At 38.3% G+C, this 19702-nt stretch overlaps 1 protein-coding gene across 3 annotated transcripts in view; it reads left to right on the top strand.

Annotated features, from left to right (window-relative positions):
- Positions 1-19702, top strand: part of Epsti1 (epithelial stromal interaction 1 (breast)) — a 129055-nt gene that overhangs the window by 33729 nt on the left and 75624 nt on the right. For 2 of the 3 annotated variants that reach the window (XM_013506970.1, XM_005409056.2), the window contains exon 6: positions 18218-18291. The exons of the other annotated variant lie outside the window; for it this stretch is intronic. In XM_013506970.1, coding sequence (XP_013362424.1) covers positions 18218-18291 — 74 coding nt within the window. The remainder of the gene's footprint in view (positions 1-18217; positions 18292-19702) is intronic. 3 annotated transcript variants of the gene reach the window in all.

Raw genomic sequence — 19702 nt, 5'->3', positions numbered from 1 at the left:
AAAAAATACAGAAACTTTGTTTACAAGCCTTGACTCAATAACCCATTTCTAATTGAGCAGCTATTATACTTCCGGTGCAAAGATTTTTTATTACAATAACTTTTTAAAAGTTCACCTCTTTCTCGCTTCTCCTACTTCTCTATTTTCCCACTCTTCTTCTTCTCTCCTTCCCCTAGACCTTGAAGAATTCTTGTGTTACAGCCTATTATCCTAAAAGTTATTTATAAATTGTCATTTAATACCCATAATTGGCCAATTTATCAGTTATGCTTATAGCTCATTTCTTTGTTTTCATTAACATATAGTGTTCATTTGTGTGCTGGCTGAAATTATTTTTTTTATAAGATATCAGCATTTAATTGTCCAAACAAAATTAGCACAAACCTTTCTTTTCAATGAACTAAGAGAAATTAGTAGTATAACTATCTTAATTATCTTTTATATCTCTCTATATATTTCTTTTTGCTTTTCCTTCCTTCTTTTCTCCACTCACCCATCCAAGTTTCTCCTTCCTTTTGAAGTTTCTTCCCATTTTACAATATCTAGTATACATTTTGGATCTTATTTACTCTTTCAGGTCTCACACTAGGAAGACAGTACAATGTTTACACATGTGCATCTGGTTTGTTTTACTTAGGGGTATGGTTTTGAGTTGCATCCATTTACCTATAAAAGTCTCTAGTTTATTCTTCTTTATGGATGAGTGGGACTCCATTATATAAAAAGACCACATCTTTTTTATCCATTCCTTGGTTGATGGGCATTTGGGTTGTTTCCAAGATCTACTTATTACAAATTGTGCTGCTATAAACATGGATGCACATATATCGCTGTGGTATGATGTCTTTAATTCTTCTGGGAAAATACCCAGAAGGGGAATAGCTGGGTTAAGTGGGACTTCCAATCCTAGTTTTGTGAGGAATCTCCACACTGATTTCCACAGTGGTTTTACCAGTCTACATTCCCATCAACAGTAGAGAAGTGTTCCTTTTTCCCCACAGTCCCTCCAGCATTTGTTGTTGGTTGATTTCTTGATGATGGCCATTCTTTCTGGGGTGAGATGGAATCTCAATGTTGTTTTAATTTGCATCTCTCAAATGACCAGTGATGTTGAACATTTTTCATATATGTGCCATTTGTATTTCTTTATCTGAGAAGTGTTTATTCATCTCAGATGCCCATGTTTGGATTGGGTCTTTGAATCTGCTAAGTCTTTTTTTTTTTTTTGAGTTCTTTATACATTCTTTATTTTAAAAATTAACAAACTGACAAAACACCAATGAAGACAAAATCAAAACAACACAAAAACAATAAAAGTGATAATGACCTCAAAACAAAACGATAGGAATTTACAATGGTTGCTATATTACATACTGTTATTTTCAACAAAGTTGCTCAGTCTACTAGACATAAGAATGCAAGCTTGATCAAACAATCAAAGACAGTAACAAGTAAAAAAATAAAATAAAAATAAATAAAACACTGGAAATGATGCAGAGCTTCACCATACAAGATGGTAGGAGTTCAACAATGGTTCTTTATACTGCATATTGTTGTTTTCAGATTAGTCATTCTGATTACCAAATTCAAGCGTGCAAAATTGGTCAATAAAAAAGAAAATTTTAAACATTGACTGTTCCTCTCAATAAACCACAGACATCAGCAATACACCTATTCCAGCTCTCCTTATATATACATATAAATTTTGTTTTTCATTTTAAAAAACCAAAATAACAAAAACAAATACATAAATAAAACAGCATAGAAAGCAATAAAAATGATACAGAATTTCAAAACATGGTGATAGGATATTAACAATGGTTGTTATATTACATAATGTCATCTTCAAAATGGTTGCACATATAACCAGATATAGGCATGCAACATTGATCAAGCAATTACACATTGACTGTTCCTTTCAATAAGCCAAGAGATGTTAGTAGTACAATTATCCTAGCTATCCTGTGTATACATAGACATATTTTTCCCCTTTTCTTCTTTCTTTTTCTTCTGCCCTCCTTCATCCCAGTTGCTTCTTCCTATTTTCCCTTTCACAATATCTATTGTACCTTTCAGATATTATTTACTCTTTCAGGTTCTTTTTTTTTTTTTCTTTTTTTTGTTTGGTTTTTCTCCGGTACCGGGAACTGAACTCACGACCTTGCGCTTGCCAGGCAGGCGCTTTTGCCACTGAGCTAAATCCCCAGCCCCTCTTTCAGGTTCTTATCGTAGGGCGGAAATACGATGTTTACACATGTGAATCTGATTTATTTCACTAATGAGTATGGTCTCTAGTTGCATCTATGTACCTATAAAAGACTTTAGTTTATCTTTCTTTATAGCTGAGTAATACTCCATTGTATAAAAATACCACATCTTTTTTATCCATTCCTCAGTTGATGGACATCAGTTGTTTCCAAAATTTAGCTATTTACAAATTGCGCTGCTATAAACATGGGTGCACATGTATCACTGTGGTATGATGTTTTTAGTTCTTCTGGAAAAATACCCAGGAGGGGAATAGCTGGGTTGAATGGGACCTCTAATCCTAGTTTATTGAAGAATCTCCAGACTGAGTTCCACAGCTGTTACATTCTAGATAGTAATCCTTTGTCTGAGGAACAGATTGCAAACATTTTTGCCCCATACTGAGGGTTGTCTCTTCACTTTGTTGGTGGTTTTTTGTTATGCAGAAGCTTTTTAACAACATGAGATCACAGTTGATTCTTTGTGATAGTTCCTGTGCGATTGGGGTTTTATTCATAAAGACTTTCCCTTCACCAATGTCTTAAGAATTTTACATATTTTACTGTCCAGCAGATTTAATGTTTTTGTTTTAATATTTATATCTTTGATACATTTTGAATTTAGTTTATTGTGTGGTGAAAGATATATGGGTCCCATTTTAATCATCAGCCTGTGCAGAGCCAGTTTTTCCCTCACCATTTATTAAAGAGGCCATCTTTCTCCCAATGAAAGTGCTTGGCCCCTTTGTCAAAGATAAGGTGGATGAGTGTATTTGGAGTCATTTGTGCATCTTCTAGTCTGTTGCTATGATCTTCAAGTCTTTTTTTTTTTTTTTTTGCCAGTATCATGCTGTTTTTATCACAGATGCTTTGTAGTGTAATTTCAAGTCAGGGATTGTGTCAGCCTTGCCTTTGTTGTTCAGAATTGCTTTTGCTATTCTAGGTCTTTTCTGCTTGTAAATGAATTTTAGGATTGTTTTCTCTAACTCTGTGAGGTATGCTATTGGTGTTTTGATCAGGATTGTATTAAATCTGTATAACAGTTTCAGGAGTAAGGCCATTTTCACTGTATTGGGTCCTTCCTACCCAAGAGCAAGTGATATCCTTCCATTTTCTGATATCTGCTTCAATCTCTTTTTTCAGAGTATTGTAGTTTTCAACGTAGAGATCTTTCACATCATTCATTAGATTGATTCCTATGTATGAAGTCATTCTTTAACATAAATATTTTCTCATCTCCAAGGTATATGGCATAGCAGTACATATATTGCAATCAATCAGAATTGAAATCTTATTTAGATTAGCATTTCTAAAATGGTAAGTGCAATGATTACCATTGCACTGGATGAATTTATGGAGAAGTAGGAGCCAAGGTGACCTGTAGATTCTTCCCATCCAGTATGTGGCCCCTGGATGGGCTGTTTGCTAAAGTACAGACACTTGAGCCCACCTCAGACCCACTGAGTCAGCTTCTGCATTTTAGCAAAAGCTCCTGTGACTCCTGTACACATGACAGTTTGGGGAGTACTAGTGGGAATGACTTTCCAAAGAATAAGCCATTTGCCCTAGGCCTTGTGTGAACTTATTTTCTCTGACTGATTGACCTGCACTGCCACTGTGCTGCAGTCACATATAAATTGGTTGCTTTTCTTTTTTTTTTTTTTTTTTTTTTTGGTTTTTCTCCGGTACCGGGAACCGAACTCACGACCTTGCGCTTGCCAGGCAGGCGCTTTTGCCGCTGAGCTAAATCCCCAGCCCCTTGCTTTTCATACTAAATACAGTATAAGCCTATTTGGTAGCTTGTGTCAGATAGAAAAGCAGACATTAGCCATCTAGAAGTGACATATTTCACATTGCCAGTGTGAAAATGGCCAAGGAAAGTGATAATGATTATGCTTATGGAGCACTTATTCTTTAAAATGTGCGGCAAATACACACATGGGCACCAGCTTGCAAAACTCTGCCCTCCTTCCCAGGCAGGTGCCTGCTGCCCAGGAAGTTACAGCCAAGAAAAAGCCAAGTAATTATTGCCACCTAGAGCTTCTAGTACGGACCCGTTATGTTGACCCGTTCGCCACCTCACACTTTACCCTTTACTCAGAGGAGTCCTTAGGAGATGGTGGGTCTCATTCTGATGGGTCACCAACGGTGCATGTAGCCATGAGTAGAAAGGAAATTGAATTCTAAAATGTTAGGGTAAAAGAAATTCATTAAAAATGGAGGCAGTGTCCCAGATGTGCTTTTTTGCCACTGACTGTGCCCATGAGTAGACAGGGTCTCACATGTCCACACACCAAGCCTTTCATCCACGTGCGTGCGTGTGTGTGTGTGTGTGTTTAATGAATAGGAGAGTGTAAAAGGCACCCATCTCTTTGGTATCCGGTCAGGTCATGGAGCTCAGTACACTTAATCCTATAGGGGAATGGGACATTTGGTGACAGCACTGAAGTGATTTGGTCATACTTGCATTTGCTGAACTAGAGAATGACCGTGGTGGTACATTTCCAGCAGTGTACTAGAACTGCAGTAGACTAGCTCATGAGAATAGATTAAGTTTTCACAATTTTGGGAAGTTAGTTGACTTTATATTCATAGAATGAAAGTGACTATGGTAGAAATATTTATACTATAGAAATCAGGAAATGCTGCAAATCAGCTTCCCCTTGTTTCTACTAGAGCTGGCTGTTACATGTTTATTGGATCCACTCGTTAGCTCTAAGTCATGGTTGTGTTCTCTTACCATCCACATTTCAAAGCCAGGTCTCAGACTGCTAAGGAGGGCAAAAAATGTTATGAAGGACTAGGTATATCACTCCTGATACTTCATGATTCAAAAGTAGATGATAATTCATGAAGTAGGCAGAATAATTCCCCTCCTTCCTCAAGATGCTCAAGTTCTAAGCTGAAGAACCTAAAGATATGTTATATTACATGAAGAAGGAAATTAAATTCACAGATGGAATTGTTTGCTAATTAACTGTCCTTAAGAATAGAGCATTCTGCAATATTTTGGTAGCCCAATGTAATCATGAGGGTCCTTAAAATTGGAAGAGGCAGAGAGAAGAGAAAGAAAGATGATAGCAGGAGAAAGATTCATATTCTTTGTTGTTGGCTTTGAAAATGAAAGGGACTATTGGCCAGGGAATGTGGGAGACCTCCAGAGACTGAAAAAGACAAGAATGCTGTTTCTTCTAGGGGAATAGAAGAAATGCAGCACCTCTGACACCTTAATTTTATCCCAGCAAGATCTATTTTGGACAGCTGACTTCTAGAACTGCAAGATAAAAATCTGTTTAGACTGCTAAATTTGTGACAGTTTTTTTATAGCAACCATAGGAAACTCACTTGTGGCTTCATAATTATGTATTAACTTTCTTCCTAGAAATCTATAAAGCAGTGACAGTGTCTCTAAAATATTAGGGTAAAAGAAATTCATTAAAAATGAAGGCAGTGTCCCAGATGTGCTTTTTTGCCACTGACTGTGCCCATGAGTAGACAGGGTCTCACATGTCCACACACCAAGGCTTTCATCCAGATTTAGTGGGAGACAACTTCCACCATATTTTTCCCTTGTAATCACATTGATGAATTGAGTAATAATTTGGTTTTTCCACACTTTCCTGAAACCAACAAACCTAAAAAATGAAAGCTTTTCACCTTTGTGTCAAAGACCTTCCCTACTTGTTGGATTCATATTATTTTCCTTTCTATCTACTTATGTTTAGAATAATATTATACTGTAATGCTGCTATTCACAAATATTCCCATTTGATTCTGCCACTTTCTTGGGATATAACCTCAGGAAGTGCAAGAAACCAGTTAGGGATCTGAGTAACATTCAAAACCTTTTCTTGCTTTTCACTAAGCAAGGGCTGCCAAAAGCATTTGGAGCACTGAAAGTCAGTGTATTTTACATAGACACTAAGCAACATTGTCAGTTTTAATGTTATACAGTGAAATAAAAACTAACCAGTAGAATATAAATCATGCATATTAGATGCAAAATGCACACATGTACATATTTGTAGGAAATCATACTTGTTGCTTTCTTATTTCTGGAAAGCAAGTAGTGAGGGGCCAGTGGTTTTAGACAAATTTTAGAGGTAAATGTCAACATTGAGGAAATTATTTTAATATTGTTTCTATATGCCAGGAGACATTTCCATTTCTGAAAATTCTGTGTTACCAAGAAATATGGTTCCTTTCTGTGTTTCTTTGTGGATGAATCTAGTTAATTTTATAATGTTGGAATGTGAGCAATATCTTTGAAATGCTGATGTGTCACTAAGAGTACAGGTTGTAAGGGGCTCTGTGATTCACCTTCTTTGTAAAATGGGGATGATGATGATGACAGGGATGGTAGGACTAAAGGACACGATATACTCAAAGCCCTTAATACAATGCTAGCATGAAGTGAACACTTAATAAAGGTGCCTTGAGATAATTTTAAGTGTAAGGAGATGTTTTAGCACTCTCTCATTTGATGCTAGTGTATCAGCTACTTTTAAGGAAAGCGTAGAGAAGATTATCCTTATTTAAAACATGAATTGGATGAGATCAATTATTTCACTTCTATTAAATTCATATGAATGAGGTTGCTGGAGAAAAAACATACATGGCTTTTTTGGGCCACACCACATTTCTGGGCTTCTGTCTCAGGTGTTTAATAATGGCCAATGCCTAGCACTTTTCTTTTGAATTGCAGTCCCAGCCCAAGATCTTTGTTCATTTCACATTCTTCTTGTCCTCTACTTTCATTTTCAGTACATGACTTCATCTCCTACTTTATAGGAAATAAAGGCTATCAAGACTTAAGTATCTTTATTTTTCTGTTTCCTGAATCTTTGTGGCTTCCATCCCCTATCCGATTGCAAGAAGAATAAGAAGGTGCCTCACTTTATTGCTACCATGGTTTCTTACACCTCTGTTCCCCATCTTATCTTTCTTCCCATCTCCTCCGGAACCTTGCTGTTATATCAGATAAGTCTCCTTTTCTCCTATCACTTTCTTGCATTTTTCTTGGTGGTTTTTCCTTCTCAGTATACAGTCATATACAAATCACATTTAATCATATTCATGTACAATCATCTTCAAATTGCTCATCTTAACACATCATATTCTCTATTCCCTTCCACTTTCACCTCTTCTGTCCCAAACTCCATAGTTCAACTTGATCAAAGACGCCTCACATTTGGTTTCCAAATGTCAGTCTGTTGAATGACTCTTTCATAGTCACCTGAACCAGAGTGAATTTGTTTTTAAATACTGTCCCTTGTGCTGATGCTGTGCTCAGCTGGTTTAGGAACTAAGCTTCTTTTTAAAATTTATTTTACTTATTTATTTTAATTAAGATGAAAGAATGAAAACATACTAACAAATGCACATACACTTACAAATTAACACATAAACAATATAAGTAATACAGAATTTCAGAGAGGTGATAGGAAATTAACAATGCTTGTTGTATTATATATTGATATCTTCAAATTGGTTACTGAGATAAACAAATGTAGGCCTGTAAGATTGACCAAACAATTAAACATTAACTGTTCCTTTCAATAAATCCATAGAAATCAGTAGTACAACTATCTTAGCTATCCTGTATATATATAATATATATATTTATATATACATACCTACATATATATATGCATATTTTTCCCTTCTTTCTTTCTTTTCTCTTTTCCCTCAACCCAGTTATTCTTTCCTTTTGAGCATTTTTTTTCCCTTTCACAATATCTATTGTACTTTTTAGATTTTACTCATTCTTTCACTATGCTAGTGAGACCCTACAGTGTTTACACATATGGGTCTGATTTATTTTACTTATGAGAATGTGTCCATTTACCTATAAAAGTTTTGAGTTTATCTTTCTTTATAGCTGACTAATATTCCATTATATAAAAATACCACAACTTTTTTGTTAGTCAATTGATGGCCATTTGTTTTGCTTCCACGATTTAGCTATTACAAATTATGCTGCTATAAACATGGGTCCACATATATCACTGTGGTATGATGTTTTTAGTTCTTCTGGAAAAATACCCAAAACCAAAATAGCTGGGTTGAATGGGGCCTCTAATCCTTGTTTACTGAGGAATCACTACAGTGGTTTCACCAGTCTACACTCTCACCAACAGTGGAGAAATGTTCTTTTTTCTCCACAGCCTCACCAGCATTTGTTATTGGGTAATTTCTTTTTTTAATTTTTTTTTATTTTAAAGAGTAAATGAAGGATAACATAGTAATAAGGGGGCTTACTGAATTACTGACAAAGTGGTAGGAATTTATCAATGGTTGTTGTTTTACATATTGTTACCTACAAGATAGTTTCTCAGGAAAATAAATAAACAAATAATAGTGAGCTACAGACAAAAGTGGTAGGTTATTATCAATGGTTGTTGTACTATACTTTGGTATCTTCAAAGTGGTTTCTAAAGAAAATAAATAGAGCTATACATGAGTGACCAATTGAATATTCATTGACTATTCTCAGTGGTTGTTGTAGGAATCACATAGTAATAAACATACATCCATTTATGAAATAGCATGGGAACAATACAAACATTACAGAGTTATGGACAGATTAGTTGGAAAATATCAGTGGCTGCTGTAATACATGGTGGTATCTTCAAAGTGGTTTCTCAGGAAGACAAAGATATGCAAGAAAGATCTAACAAGTAGTTATAGCCTAAGGGTTGTGAAAAATAGCAGATTACCTCCTCACCAGTGACTCTTTCCACTGAGGTGTGACCTGGAAGGAAAGCCAGGATTGAAAAGAAGGACCAAGAGACTTGCACCTGTGTCTAACAACAGGCTGTTTTCTTTTTCCTCTATAGTCATGATTACCTGGGGCTCCTCCATGGTGATGACAGTCTGGCCAGAGGGAGAAGGCAGAGTATGCCCCAGGCCCCCTCATTCCTGTTAGACTAACTGGTAGGATGGATCTGAGCTCTGGGACCTCCACTTCAGAGGACAGACCAATCTCCAGTGGTCACCTTTGCTTTCAGGGCATGGCCCAGGGGGCTTCTTAGGGCAGTTCCTCTTGAGATGGCCTGGCTTTTAACACTGATAGCAGATGAATGTAGTCCTAGAGTTCTTCTTGGGGCCCAGAGAATCAGATTTAGGGTCTGTTTCTTTTGGTGCTGCAGCAAAAGCAGCTGCTTTTTCTCGGTCTCCTTGTTTTCTCTTCTTGGCCTCCTCCTCATCAAGGCTATAGAATACTGAGGAGGCAATCCTTACTAACATCTCAAGTGAGCTATCTGGGGTGAAAGCCATTTTTTGTAGCTTTTTCTCTCCAGCCTCCCAGCGCATTGGGACCCCGCAACCACTTAGTGTCCTCTCCCCCACAGTGAACACAGGCAGTAGGAATCTTGGTGCAGACCTCTCTGGAGCTCCAGGTGCTCCTCCACTGCAGCCTGTACTGTCAGGGGAAGAACGGCTTCCGGGGTGTCTCCGCAGGTATTACACAAGGTCCTCCTGGTTTCTAGCTTCCAAACGGCTCTTGTGACCCTGGTCAACTACACCTCTGAGTCTTCGGGCGTAGTCTGTATTCTTGTGTTCTCCGAGTCCTTGTTCAGCAGCCGCTCATCCACTGACTCTGGACCTTTCTGGTTCTCAATGGCAGGGGCAAGAGCGACTGGTTGTGTGGCATGTATTCCCAGGGGTTTCTCCATGTCAGGATGATTCACGCACGTCCCAGGGTGGGCGTCCGCAGCCAACATGTGGAGGGCCAATTGTGTCATTGCTTGTCTGGGCCATGATAGTTTTCGACTGCGTGGTGGTGGTTGGCTTGATGGCCAGCATGGGCTGGCATGTGCCGCTATACAACTTCCCAACACCAGCTGCCTGCCTCCTGAACTCCTGCTTGGCTGGGGTCCTGCCCAAAGGCCGGAGCTCCTCACCCCACAGCTTCCCGAGCACAGGTAGCCTGCCTCCTGGGTGCCCGCATGGCTGGCGTCCAAACCCTATTGGTTAATTTCCTAATGATAGTCATTCTTTCTGGGGTAGGATGGAATTTCAGAGTTGTTTTAATTTGCATTTCTCAAATGACCAATGATGCTGAACATTTTTTCATGTATTTATTTGCAATTTATATTTCTTTATCTGAGAAGTGTGTATTCATCTCAGATGCCCATTTTTGTATTGGATCTTTGAATTTGGGGCTTCTTTTTTTAAAATTCTTTATATGTTCTAGATAGAAGTCCTTTGTCCAAGGGACAGTTCGCTAAAATTTTTTCCCAATTTGTGGGTTTTCTTTTTTCTCTTCTGGTGATTTCTTTAGATGTGCAAAGACTTTTCGATAAGATGAGATCCCAGTTGCTGATTCTTTGATGTATTTCCTGTGCAGTTTGGTTTTTGTTCATGAAATCTCCCTACCCCTATATCTTCAAGATTTTTACCTACTTTCTCTTCCAGTAGATTTAGTGTTTCTGTTTTAATATTTAGATAATTTGATCTATTTTGACTTGAGTTTAGTGCATGGTGATAAACATGGGTTTATTTTTAGTCTTTGGCATGCGGAGAGCCAGTTTACAGCACCATTTATTAAAGAAGCTATCTTTCCTCCAGTGAACTTGTTCAGCTCTTTTGTCAAAGATTAGGTGGCTGAGTGTGTTTCTATTTGTGGTTACATCTTCCAGTCTGTTTCACTGATCCTCAGGTCTATTTTTTCGCCAGTACCATGTTGATTTTATCACAGTAGCTTTGTAATATAATTTCAAATCAGGGATTGTGATGCCACCTGACTTGTCTTTGTTGCCTAAGATTGGTCTTGCTATTCTGGGTCTCCTCTGGTTCCAGATGAACTTTAGGAATGTTTTCTCTAGATCTGTGAGGTATATCAATGGTATTTTAATTGGGATTGCACTGAATCTATTCAACAATTTTGGGAGTGTGACCATTTTCATAATGTTTGTTTTTCCTATCCATGAGCAAGGAATATCTTTCATTTTCTGAAATCCTCTTTGATCTCTTTTTCAGAATACTATAGTTTTCACTCTACAGGTCTTTTATTTCTTTTGTTAGATTCATTCCTTAATATTTCAGTTCTTGGATGCTATTGTGAAAGGTATGGTTTTCTTAATTTCTCTCTGTGTATTTGTTGTTTGTGTACAGGAATGCTATTGACTTTTGAGTGTTGATTTTATATCTAGCTGTGCTAGAATTTGTTGATTAATTCTAGGAGTCTTCTGTTGGAGTTTTTGGGGTCTACCATGTAGAGTATCATGTTATCTGTGAATAATGATAATTTCACTTCTTTCTTTCCTATTTTTATTCCTTTTATATCTCTCTCTTGTCTAATTGCTTGGGCTAGTGTTTCCAGAACTATGTTGAATAGGAGTGGTCACAGTGGACATTCTTATCCCTGATTTTAAAGTGAAAGCTTTCAGTTTTTGTCCATTTAGTATGACGGCTGTTGGTTCATCATACATGGCTTTGGTCAGATTGAAGTAAAGACCATGTATTCCTATTTTCTGTAAGGTTTTTATCATGAATAAGTGTTGGACTTTGTCAAAAGGTTTTTCTGAATCTTTTGAGACAATCATGTGGTTTTTGTCTTTTGCTCTATTGATATGGTATATTACATTGATTTGCATGTATTGAACCATTCCTGCACCCCTTGGATGAATCCTACTTTGTTATGGTGTATTATCTTCTTGATGATTTGCTGAATTCTGTTTGCTAGTATTTTATTGTAGGAACTCAATTTCTCTTACTCCTCTCCTTTACTTTTTCCTTAGTAGGCTAAGTGTGGCTTCTGTCTCTAGTACTTCTCTGGTATAGATCTAGAGTATATCCCCTATGGTGTTCTTACTTAAAAGATCCAATGGAGATTCTTCAGTTCTTAGCTTATTAATTGACTATTAATTACTTTATCCTTCAAATTTCACCCTCTAGATTTCCTCTGTATCCATTTCTTTTTTTTTTTTTTTTGGTTTTTGGTTTTTGGTTTTTCTCCGGGACCGGGAACCGAACTCACGACCTTGCGCTTGCCGGGCAGGCGCTTTTTGCCACTGAGCTAAATCCCCAGCCCCCTCTGTATCCATTTCTTTCACTTGTTTTTCCATGCTTGATGTTCTACTGGGTCTATCCATTTATATCTCCGCTGACATTTGTATGGTTAAATTATCATTCTTATGTGAAAGGTTAAGAATTTAGCTATTGATCTTGCTGATAGTTTTTGAAATTCTTATCTTCAATGCAGTTCTGAATCCCAAATTTATATGTTGTATGACATGTGTGATATTTCTGCCTATGCATTCCCACAGACGTCTTAAATCTAGAAGGTTCAGAATTGAGCTCATGCCTTCCTGTTGAGTCTAAACAATAATCTTCCCTTTTTCTTACTCATCTTACCTTCATCCATTTAACCATGCTTTTTATTTCTGCCCCTTATGTCTTTCTTGAGTCTGTTTTTCATTCACTATCCCTAATGCCTTAATTGAGATTCTCATAGTTTATGACCTGAATTATTGTGAGAATTACCCTTGGTTTTTCTTATGTTTATGACCCTTTCTACAGTTTACCTGCCATATTGTTATCAGAGTAAGTTTCTATAGTCTTGCTTAAAATAATCATAGTGGCTTATCATTGCATTTGATGGATCTAGACTCCTTTATTAGACATACAAATACCCTCTTTATTACCTTTTTTTATTTTCCTAGCCTTATCTTCTATTCTTCTGTTATGGCAAAAATTCGGGCTGTATTCTGCAAGAGACTAAAGAGAACAGACAAAGTTTTAATTTAGACCGGTCACCTCTCATCCCGACTTGTAAGTCTGGGAACTGGGCGTGGACCTGTCTTTGTTCCCAGGTTATATACATTTTTGGTTTCCATGGTGACAGAAAGGAATGTTGTAGTGTTGGCCACATGTTGTTCTCCTTGTGCTGTGTAACCGTGTCAGGCTCTGGTCATGAGCCCAACCACAATGATATATACTTTCTGTACTCTGTTTTATATGCCCCCTTTTAGATAACCATATAGTTCCTTTGTGGTTACAGTGTTTACCTAGGGCCAGGAGATGGAACTGCCCAGGCAGGGTCATGGAGGGTTACCTAGGCCTAGGCGCCCCCTTATCTTGGGGAGACATTCCTGGGCAGTGTTGATCTGGGGAATTAGCTCTTACACTGTCCCGAGAGGCTTCCCAAGGCACCATATAGGCTTTTACCAAAACTATTTTATCTAAAATAATATGCTAAGATTCATTGCCCCCTACACTTCTCTCTACAAACACTTTTTGATTTATCCTTGAGCTCTTTGGATTTCCCTGGCACAATCTCTGGATGTACAGAAGACAGTGTGTGTTCTGGGAATGCCCTCTTCCCAGTCAAGGCCTCTAATGGCATATCATTACTTTTGTGAACATCAGAAACCAATTTTCCAGTCCAGTCAGTCAGTTTTGGGTGCTCACAGTAGTGCGATTTGGTGCCTTTATGAGAAATGATAGAAGGATGTCTTCTCTGCTCTGAAGCAGCCCCACAAGACAGGGGTGGGGGCAAATATTACAGAGCAGAATGCTAGTTTTCTTTTTTGGGGGGGGCTACAGCCCTGTGTTGGAACACTGTAGGTAGTAATCTGCCTTCAGTGGAGTGTAATACCCCTGTTTTCACCTTGTATTCCTCCTCCTGGAAAATTCTAGCTTATTTAAGATTGTTATCCACCTATAGTTTCTGTCATTATACCCATGGCTTTTATCTGTTAATTTGGCTATCAGCACTTTGGAAAAATTTGAGAAAAGCCTTTCTCCATAAAAAAAAATGTGCTCCTAAATATATACCTGAGATTAGAAACTACATTCCGCATGTTATTAAACTTTTTGGCTCTGGTGTGTAAGATGGAACTTGTCATTTGTTAGGCATTGTGTGAATAATGTGGAACTGTTAGGAGCATTTCCTGACAATCTACTTTTGTGATTTTGTGTGTGTTCATATCACTTGACTTGCAAACTGCGTTCATATAACATATTCAGCTTATTGTTTTCTTGTCACTATCTTGCGCTAGACTATGAAATTTGCCAGGGTAGGCAATTATGATGTTTAATCCTGCTTGCCACCTTGATTGTGTGAAAGCCCATTTCTAAATTTGTCTGGGTGGATCACAGAGGCATGACCTTTGGGGCTACATCTTGTACATGGCCCCTTCTCTGATATTTTTCCCCTGCGCATCTTTGCTTCACTATTCCCTTCCAGCATGACCTTTGTGCTTTGGAGACAGTCAGCTATGACTAAGTCCTTTGAAACCAAGAGCCAAATAAACCTCTCCTTTGAGTTGTGGGTATTGGGCCTTTGGTCTCAGCAACAGAAAAGCGGACCAATTCAGAAAATTAGTTCAAGAAGTGGAGATGTTGCTGTGACCATGCTTGAACATATGGTTTAGAAGCCTTTGGGTCTGGTTTGCAGGAGGAATTTGGAAAGGTTTGGAAGTGCAAGCTAGACAAAACCTAGAATTCTGGGAACAGAGTTTGATGGGTAATTCTGGCAGGAGCTCAGAAGACTAGAATGCTGATAGAAATGTGTACATGAGGTTTCACATGGAAAAACGGACTCTATTAGGAATTAGACTGGAGGTCATGCATATTACTTACACTCTGGTGAAAAAATTTGTCTATGTCTTGCCCGTGTCCTAAGAGTATGTGAAGCTCAATTTAAAGATGGTAAGTTAATTGATTTATCTGGTGGAGGGAAGTTCAGAGTGTCCCAGTGTTCAAGTTGTGGCATGGTACTGCTGGCTGATTTTAGCCAAACATATAGTAAAAACTGTGAGCCAAAAACACAGCAGGAAGATTTGAAAAACTTAATTTTGGCCTGAAAAGGAGCATGTGTAAAGTTGAAGCCAAAAGTAGCTAGTCACTGAAGAGATCAGCACCAGAATGAGAAGAAAGATGCCGCCTATCACAGGTCTCAAAGGTGCAACAGTTCAGCCTTTCATTTGCAGAGAGAGCCCCCATGCCTCAGCCTGGAGTGAGGCTGCCTATGGAATTGCTTTCCTAGGGTCCACTTCGTTGTGCTCAGCCCTCCAGGCGCTCAGAGGCTGCTGCAGCCAAGGCTTAATGGAGCCCACATACTGCCCACACTGGTGGCAAACTTTGGCATTGTTCATGTGATGTTAGGTTTTCAGGCATGCAGAATACAAGAGTGCTGGAGTCATGGAGGCACCCACCAAGATTTCAAAGGAATGCCTGGAAGGTCAGGAAATGTGCTCCTAAGATGTTGCTATGTGAAGTTATGGAAATAGAGCCAAAACATCAGTGAAGACCCTAGGAAGTTGAAGATCCCAGGAAAATGGACTATCTGCTGAAGAAAGCTGCAGGCAGTGAGTAGAGCCAGCCCAAAAGAGAAGCCATGTGGATGGGGCCACTCAAGCCCTCTTACAATGTGCCCTATATGCTGGACGTGGAGCTACAGGACTTAAAAGTTTACCCTGCTGGATTTTGGCCTTACTTTGGCCTGATTGTTTTCTAGGCTTCCACTCCTTCCTTTTGGAATAGGAATGCTTACCCTGTGCCATTATGCCTTGGGATTATATAACTTATTTTTCTAGGCCTCACAGCTGAGAGTTATCTTGAGTCTTGGACTTTTGAGCAGTGCTGGAACTGTTAGGACTTTTGAGAAGGAATTAGTGCATTTTTGGATGTATGCAGGATGATAAAGTGAAGATTAAGTGAAGCTGATGTACGACCTTGTTATTGTGTTTAGTTGGGTATAAAGTATGCTTTAAGGAGGTGTGATTAGGGGTGGTTAATCTTAATTGTCAACTTGATTTCACTGAGAGACTCCTAGAGAGATTGTGAAAGGGGATTATAACTGAGTGGGCTGTTAAAAGGTGCAGCTTTGTTTGAGAAAGTAGTCATAGAGTGTGACTTTGAGAACCATACCTGGTTTCCGACTCCTTCTCTTGTGCTGTTCCCCTGTTCTCTGCTTCCCAGTTGCCATGAAATGACCAGCTTTGCTCTACCACGCCTTTCTGCCGTGATGTTTCTTCTGCTTTGGCGCCAGCTGACCTTTTCTCCTTTAAACTGTACATGTCAGGTAGTTTCTCCCAGCAAAAGGAAGGCTGGGCTAATACACTTTGTGAGTATGCTAACATTGATGTCTGTATTGATAAGTATTAAATATGATTTCTCAAATACTCCAGTATTTTCCAAAATACTTTTTGCTTCTGTTGAGGAAAAACAGACTTTTGTTGGGTAAAATCTAGGTTATATGGAACTATTTTGAATTGTAGTCTATCAGTGAAGAAGTTAAAATTGGTTATCTCTATTTCTGACCTTGGTTAAAGAACCTAGACCAGTAATAGTGAACTTTTAGTGCTTTTAGTGATACAAACAGTCTGCTGCAGCACATGTGCCCGGGGTTTGCACCACTAACCTAGACTTTGTTTCTAGATGCTTGTGTGGCTTTCTCAGTGTTCTCCAAGAAGCATCTCTAACATTTGGTGTAATCACAGCTACTGCTTGCTCTGTGTCTTTTACTTTTGTTCTCTGTCCCTCTGCCCTGTGGTGTAGGGAGCTCATCATGGCTGAGCACTTTTGGTCTCAGGAGTCAGGATTTCTTCAAGACTTGGGTCATAGTTATTTGATTTAAAATTTTGCATTAGTTTTCTTCCTAGAATTCTGTTTCATTAAAATCTAATTGCTTGCCTTTTAATTAATTCCCCTGACAGTAGTAACTTTCCTATAGTTGTTTTTTTTATGGAATTGAAATCACCATCTATTTTGCCTGTCAAAATGGAAAAAGTTCTGTGAATGCATACTTTCATGCAAATGAAAAAAATATGAACATTTTCCCCCCTTTTTGAAAGATTGAGCAAAACATACAAAGTATGAGATGATGATTTCCATTATTCTGTGAACACAGGTCTTCCGCTGGGCAAACCCAATTTTTTATTAAATTCAGTTGCCTGTTCTCTCTTGAATTCATTTAAACCTTCACATTTCTCTTGTGTTGAAGAACTTGCTTCAGCTCCCTATTAAATATGTTGTTTAAGAATTTTACTTGTTTTTCTTAGGCAAGTTTAAAAAATAACAGTTGTATCATGGTGAGCAGAAAGCAAGTGCTCTGGGTTATTTAAATTGGATTAAAATATGCTAGGGCCATGATGACAGTAAAATCAAATATGAAGCTCCTTTTCTCTAGGCTCTTGAAACAGCTAATTAAAAAAAAGGAGAACTCTTTTCCATTCAAGTGGACGGCTTTTTTTAGGACACATGCTATTTAGTCTCTGAACAGCTTTAAGTATCTGCTTCTAAGTCAGAAGGGAGTTGGGCTGGCTTACTGAGAATCTTTTCTGCAGTGCCTTAGTAGAATGTGGGTGTGTATATGTAGATTTATTATAATTTTAACTATTTATTATAATTTTAGTTTAGCATACTTGGTTTATAAATTTCATGTTTCCACTGGAACATTTTGAAAATATTGACTAAAAAAATGAAGTGTTGCTATCGTTTGAGCTGAAATAAAATGTAGAATGTTGATTCTGTGATTATTCCAGTCAAATTGCAAGAAGGGAGCCAAGGGAAAGATTTGGGCTCCTGCACACTGCCTCCTTCACTCTTCTTCTTTTTCCTCCTCCCTTTTTTCCTTTTTTTCTTCTTTTTTTTTACTTTTTTCTTTAACCACTGGGGATGTAACCCAGGAACTCTGCACTGAGCTACATTCCTAGCCCTTTTTTATTTTTATTTTGAGACAAGGTCTTGCTAGATCACTAAATTCTCCAGGCTGTCTCAAAATGTGGTCTGCCTGCCTCAGCCTTCCAGAGTGCCAGGATTATAGGTATGTGCCACCATGCTTGACTTGGCTTCTGGTCTTTGTCTAGTGCCCCCAGGTTCTGAGAGGGGATGCCATCTGGGAACCTCTGGCAGAATACAATATTACACTGTTAGGGCCACTGGAACCTTGTATCATTTCACCATCACGGTTTGTCCCAAAGCTTCATTAATTGATTTTATTTTTATATTTGTAATTTCAGAGCAATAAACTAGAGGAGAAAAAGCGACTTCAAGAAGAGCTCAGAAGAGAAACATTTAGGGAGCATCACCAATAGTGAGTGTTTTCAGAACTTGATACTTTTGTAGACATATTGTTCATTCAGCTTTTAAATTCTAGATGATGCTAACTTTTCAACTACCTGGTACAATATTAGACTATTGACTGTTATGTTAATTATGTAATTGAGCTCTGTCAACATTTGAGGATCTAAGATTGGAGACATCTATACTTACCAAAGTACTCTTTAATAGTCAGTTGCCCAGCAATATTAATACTAAATCTTAGGAATTCTCCATTGTAAATAACTTGGAGACCTTGACATTTTGTTAAGCCAGGGTACTTCTAATTATATTGACTTCCAAAATAGCAATATAAGGAGGAGAGTGAGGGCTGGGGATTTAGCTCAGTGGCAAAGCACCTGCCTGGCAAATGCAAGGTTGTGCATTCAATTCCTGGTACCAGAAGAAAAGACCAAAAAAAAAAAAAAAAAAAAAAAGGAGGAGGGTGAATGAAATACCCAAGAAAAATCTAAACTAACCTAGAATTTATCTAGTGGACTATTATAGTGTTGTATTTTGTTCTAATCAAAAGTTAGATATCATTTATCAGTAATTGTCAAAACTTCCAGTTTGTAGTCATATACCAAGGCAATTTTTTTTTTTTTTTTTTTTTTTTTTTTTTTTTTGGTTTTTCTCCGGTACCAGGAACCGAACTCACGACCTTGCGCTTGCCAGGCAGGCGCTTTTGCCCCTGAGCTAAATCCCCAGCCCCCCAAGGCAATTTTTATAATATGATTTATGAATAACAGCAGTGTCTTGGTTACTTTCCTCTCGTTGCTGGGGCAAAATACCTGACATCCAAAATTAAGGAAGGAAAAGTTTATTTTGCTTACAGTTTGTGGAGGTTTCAGTCCATACTTGGCAGGTTACAAGGCAGACTGGCACATGGCAGAGGGCTACAGCTCATGGCAGCAGAACACAGCAAAGCAACAACAACAAAAAAACACACAAGGGAGGAAATGGCCAGAAGCACCCCTTTCCTTTCCCTTACATATGCAAACTGTCCACCCCAGGGTGGGTGTAGCTCTCACACCCATAATCAATCAAACCCTGAAAGCCTGCCCCATGACCGCATGAGGCTTTGGGGGGACACCCAGACACAAACCATAACAAGCAGTTAATATGTGTTGCCATAGTAGGGTAGCTACTGTTTTATTACACTCCATTACCTACCTTTAAAGATCCCGTTCTATCTCTTGGTACCTAGATTACCTAAAGTTTGGTTAAAAGAAGACCAAACAAAAGAACTATATTTCAGATCCTACATTCTAATTGTCATAAAATCAAGGTAGGAGTAGGCAGCATGGGGAGCATCTTGGTTCACAGCAAACAGCAAACAGGGTGCCTGGTAGCATTTGGAGACCATAGGAACAACCTGCCCTAACCACACTCCCTGATACCAGGCA

The sequence above is a fragment of the Chinchilla lanigera genome, unplaced genomic scaffold, assembly GCF_000276665.1.
Source record: "Chinchilla lanigera isolate Chin_1 unplaced genomic scaffold, ChiLan1.0 scaffold00117, whole genome shotgun sequence".
NCBI lineage: Eukaryota > Metazoa > Chordata > Mammalia > Rodentia > Chinchillidae > Chinchilla > Chinchilla lanigera.
Note: the sequence above shows the minus strand (reverse complement) of the source record. Positions and strands in the feature narration are given on the sequence as shown.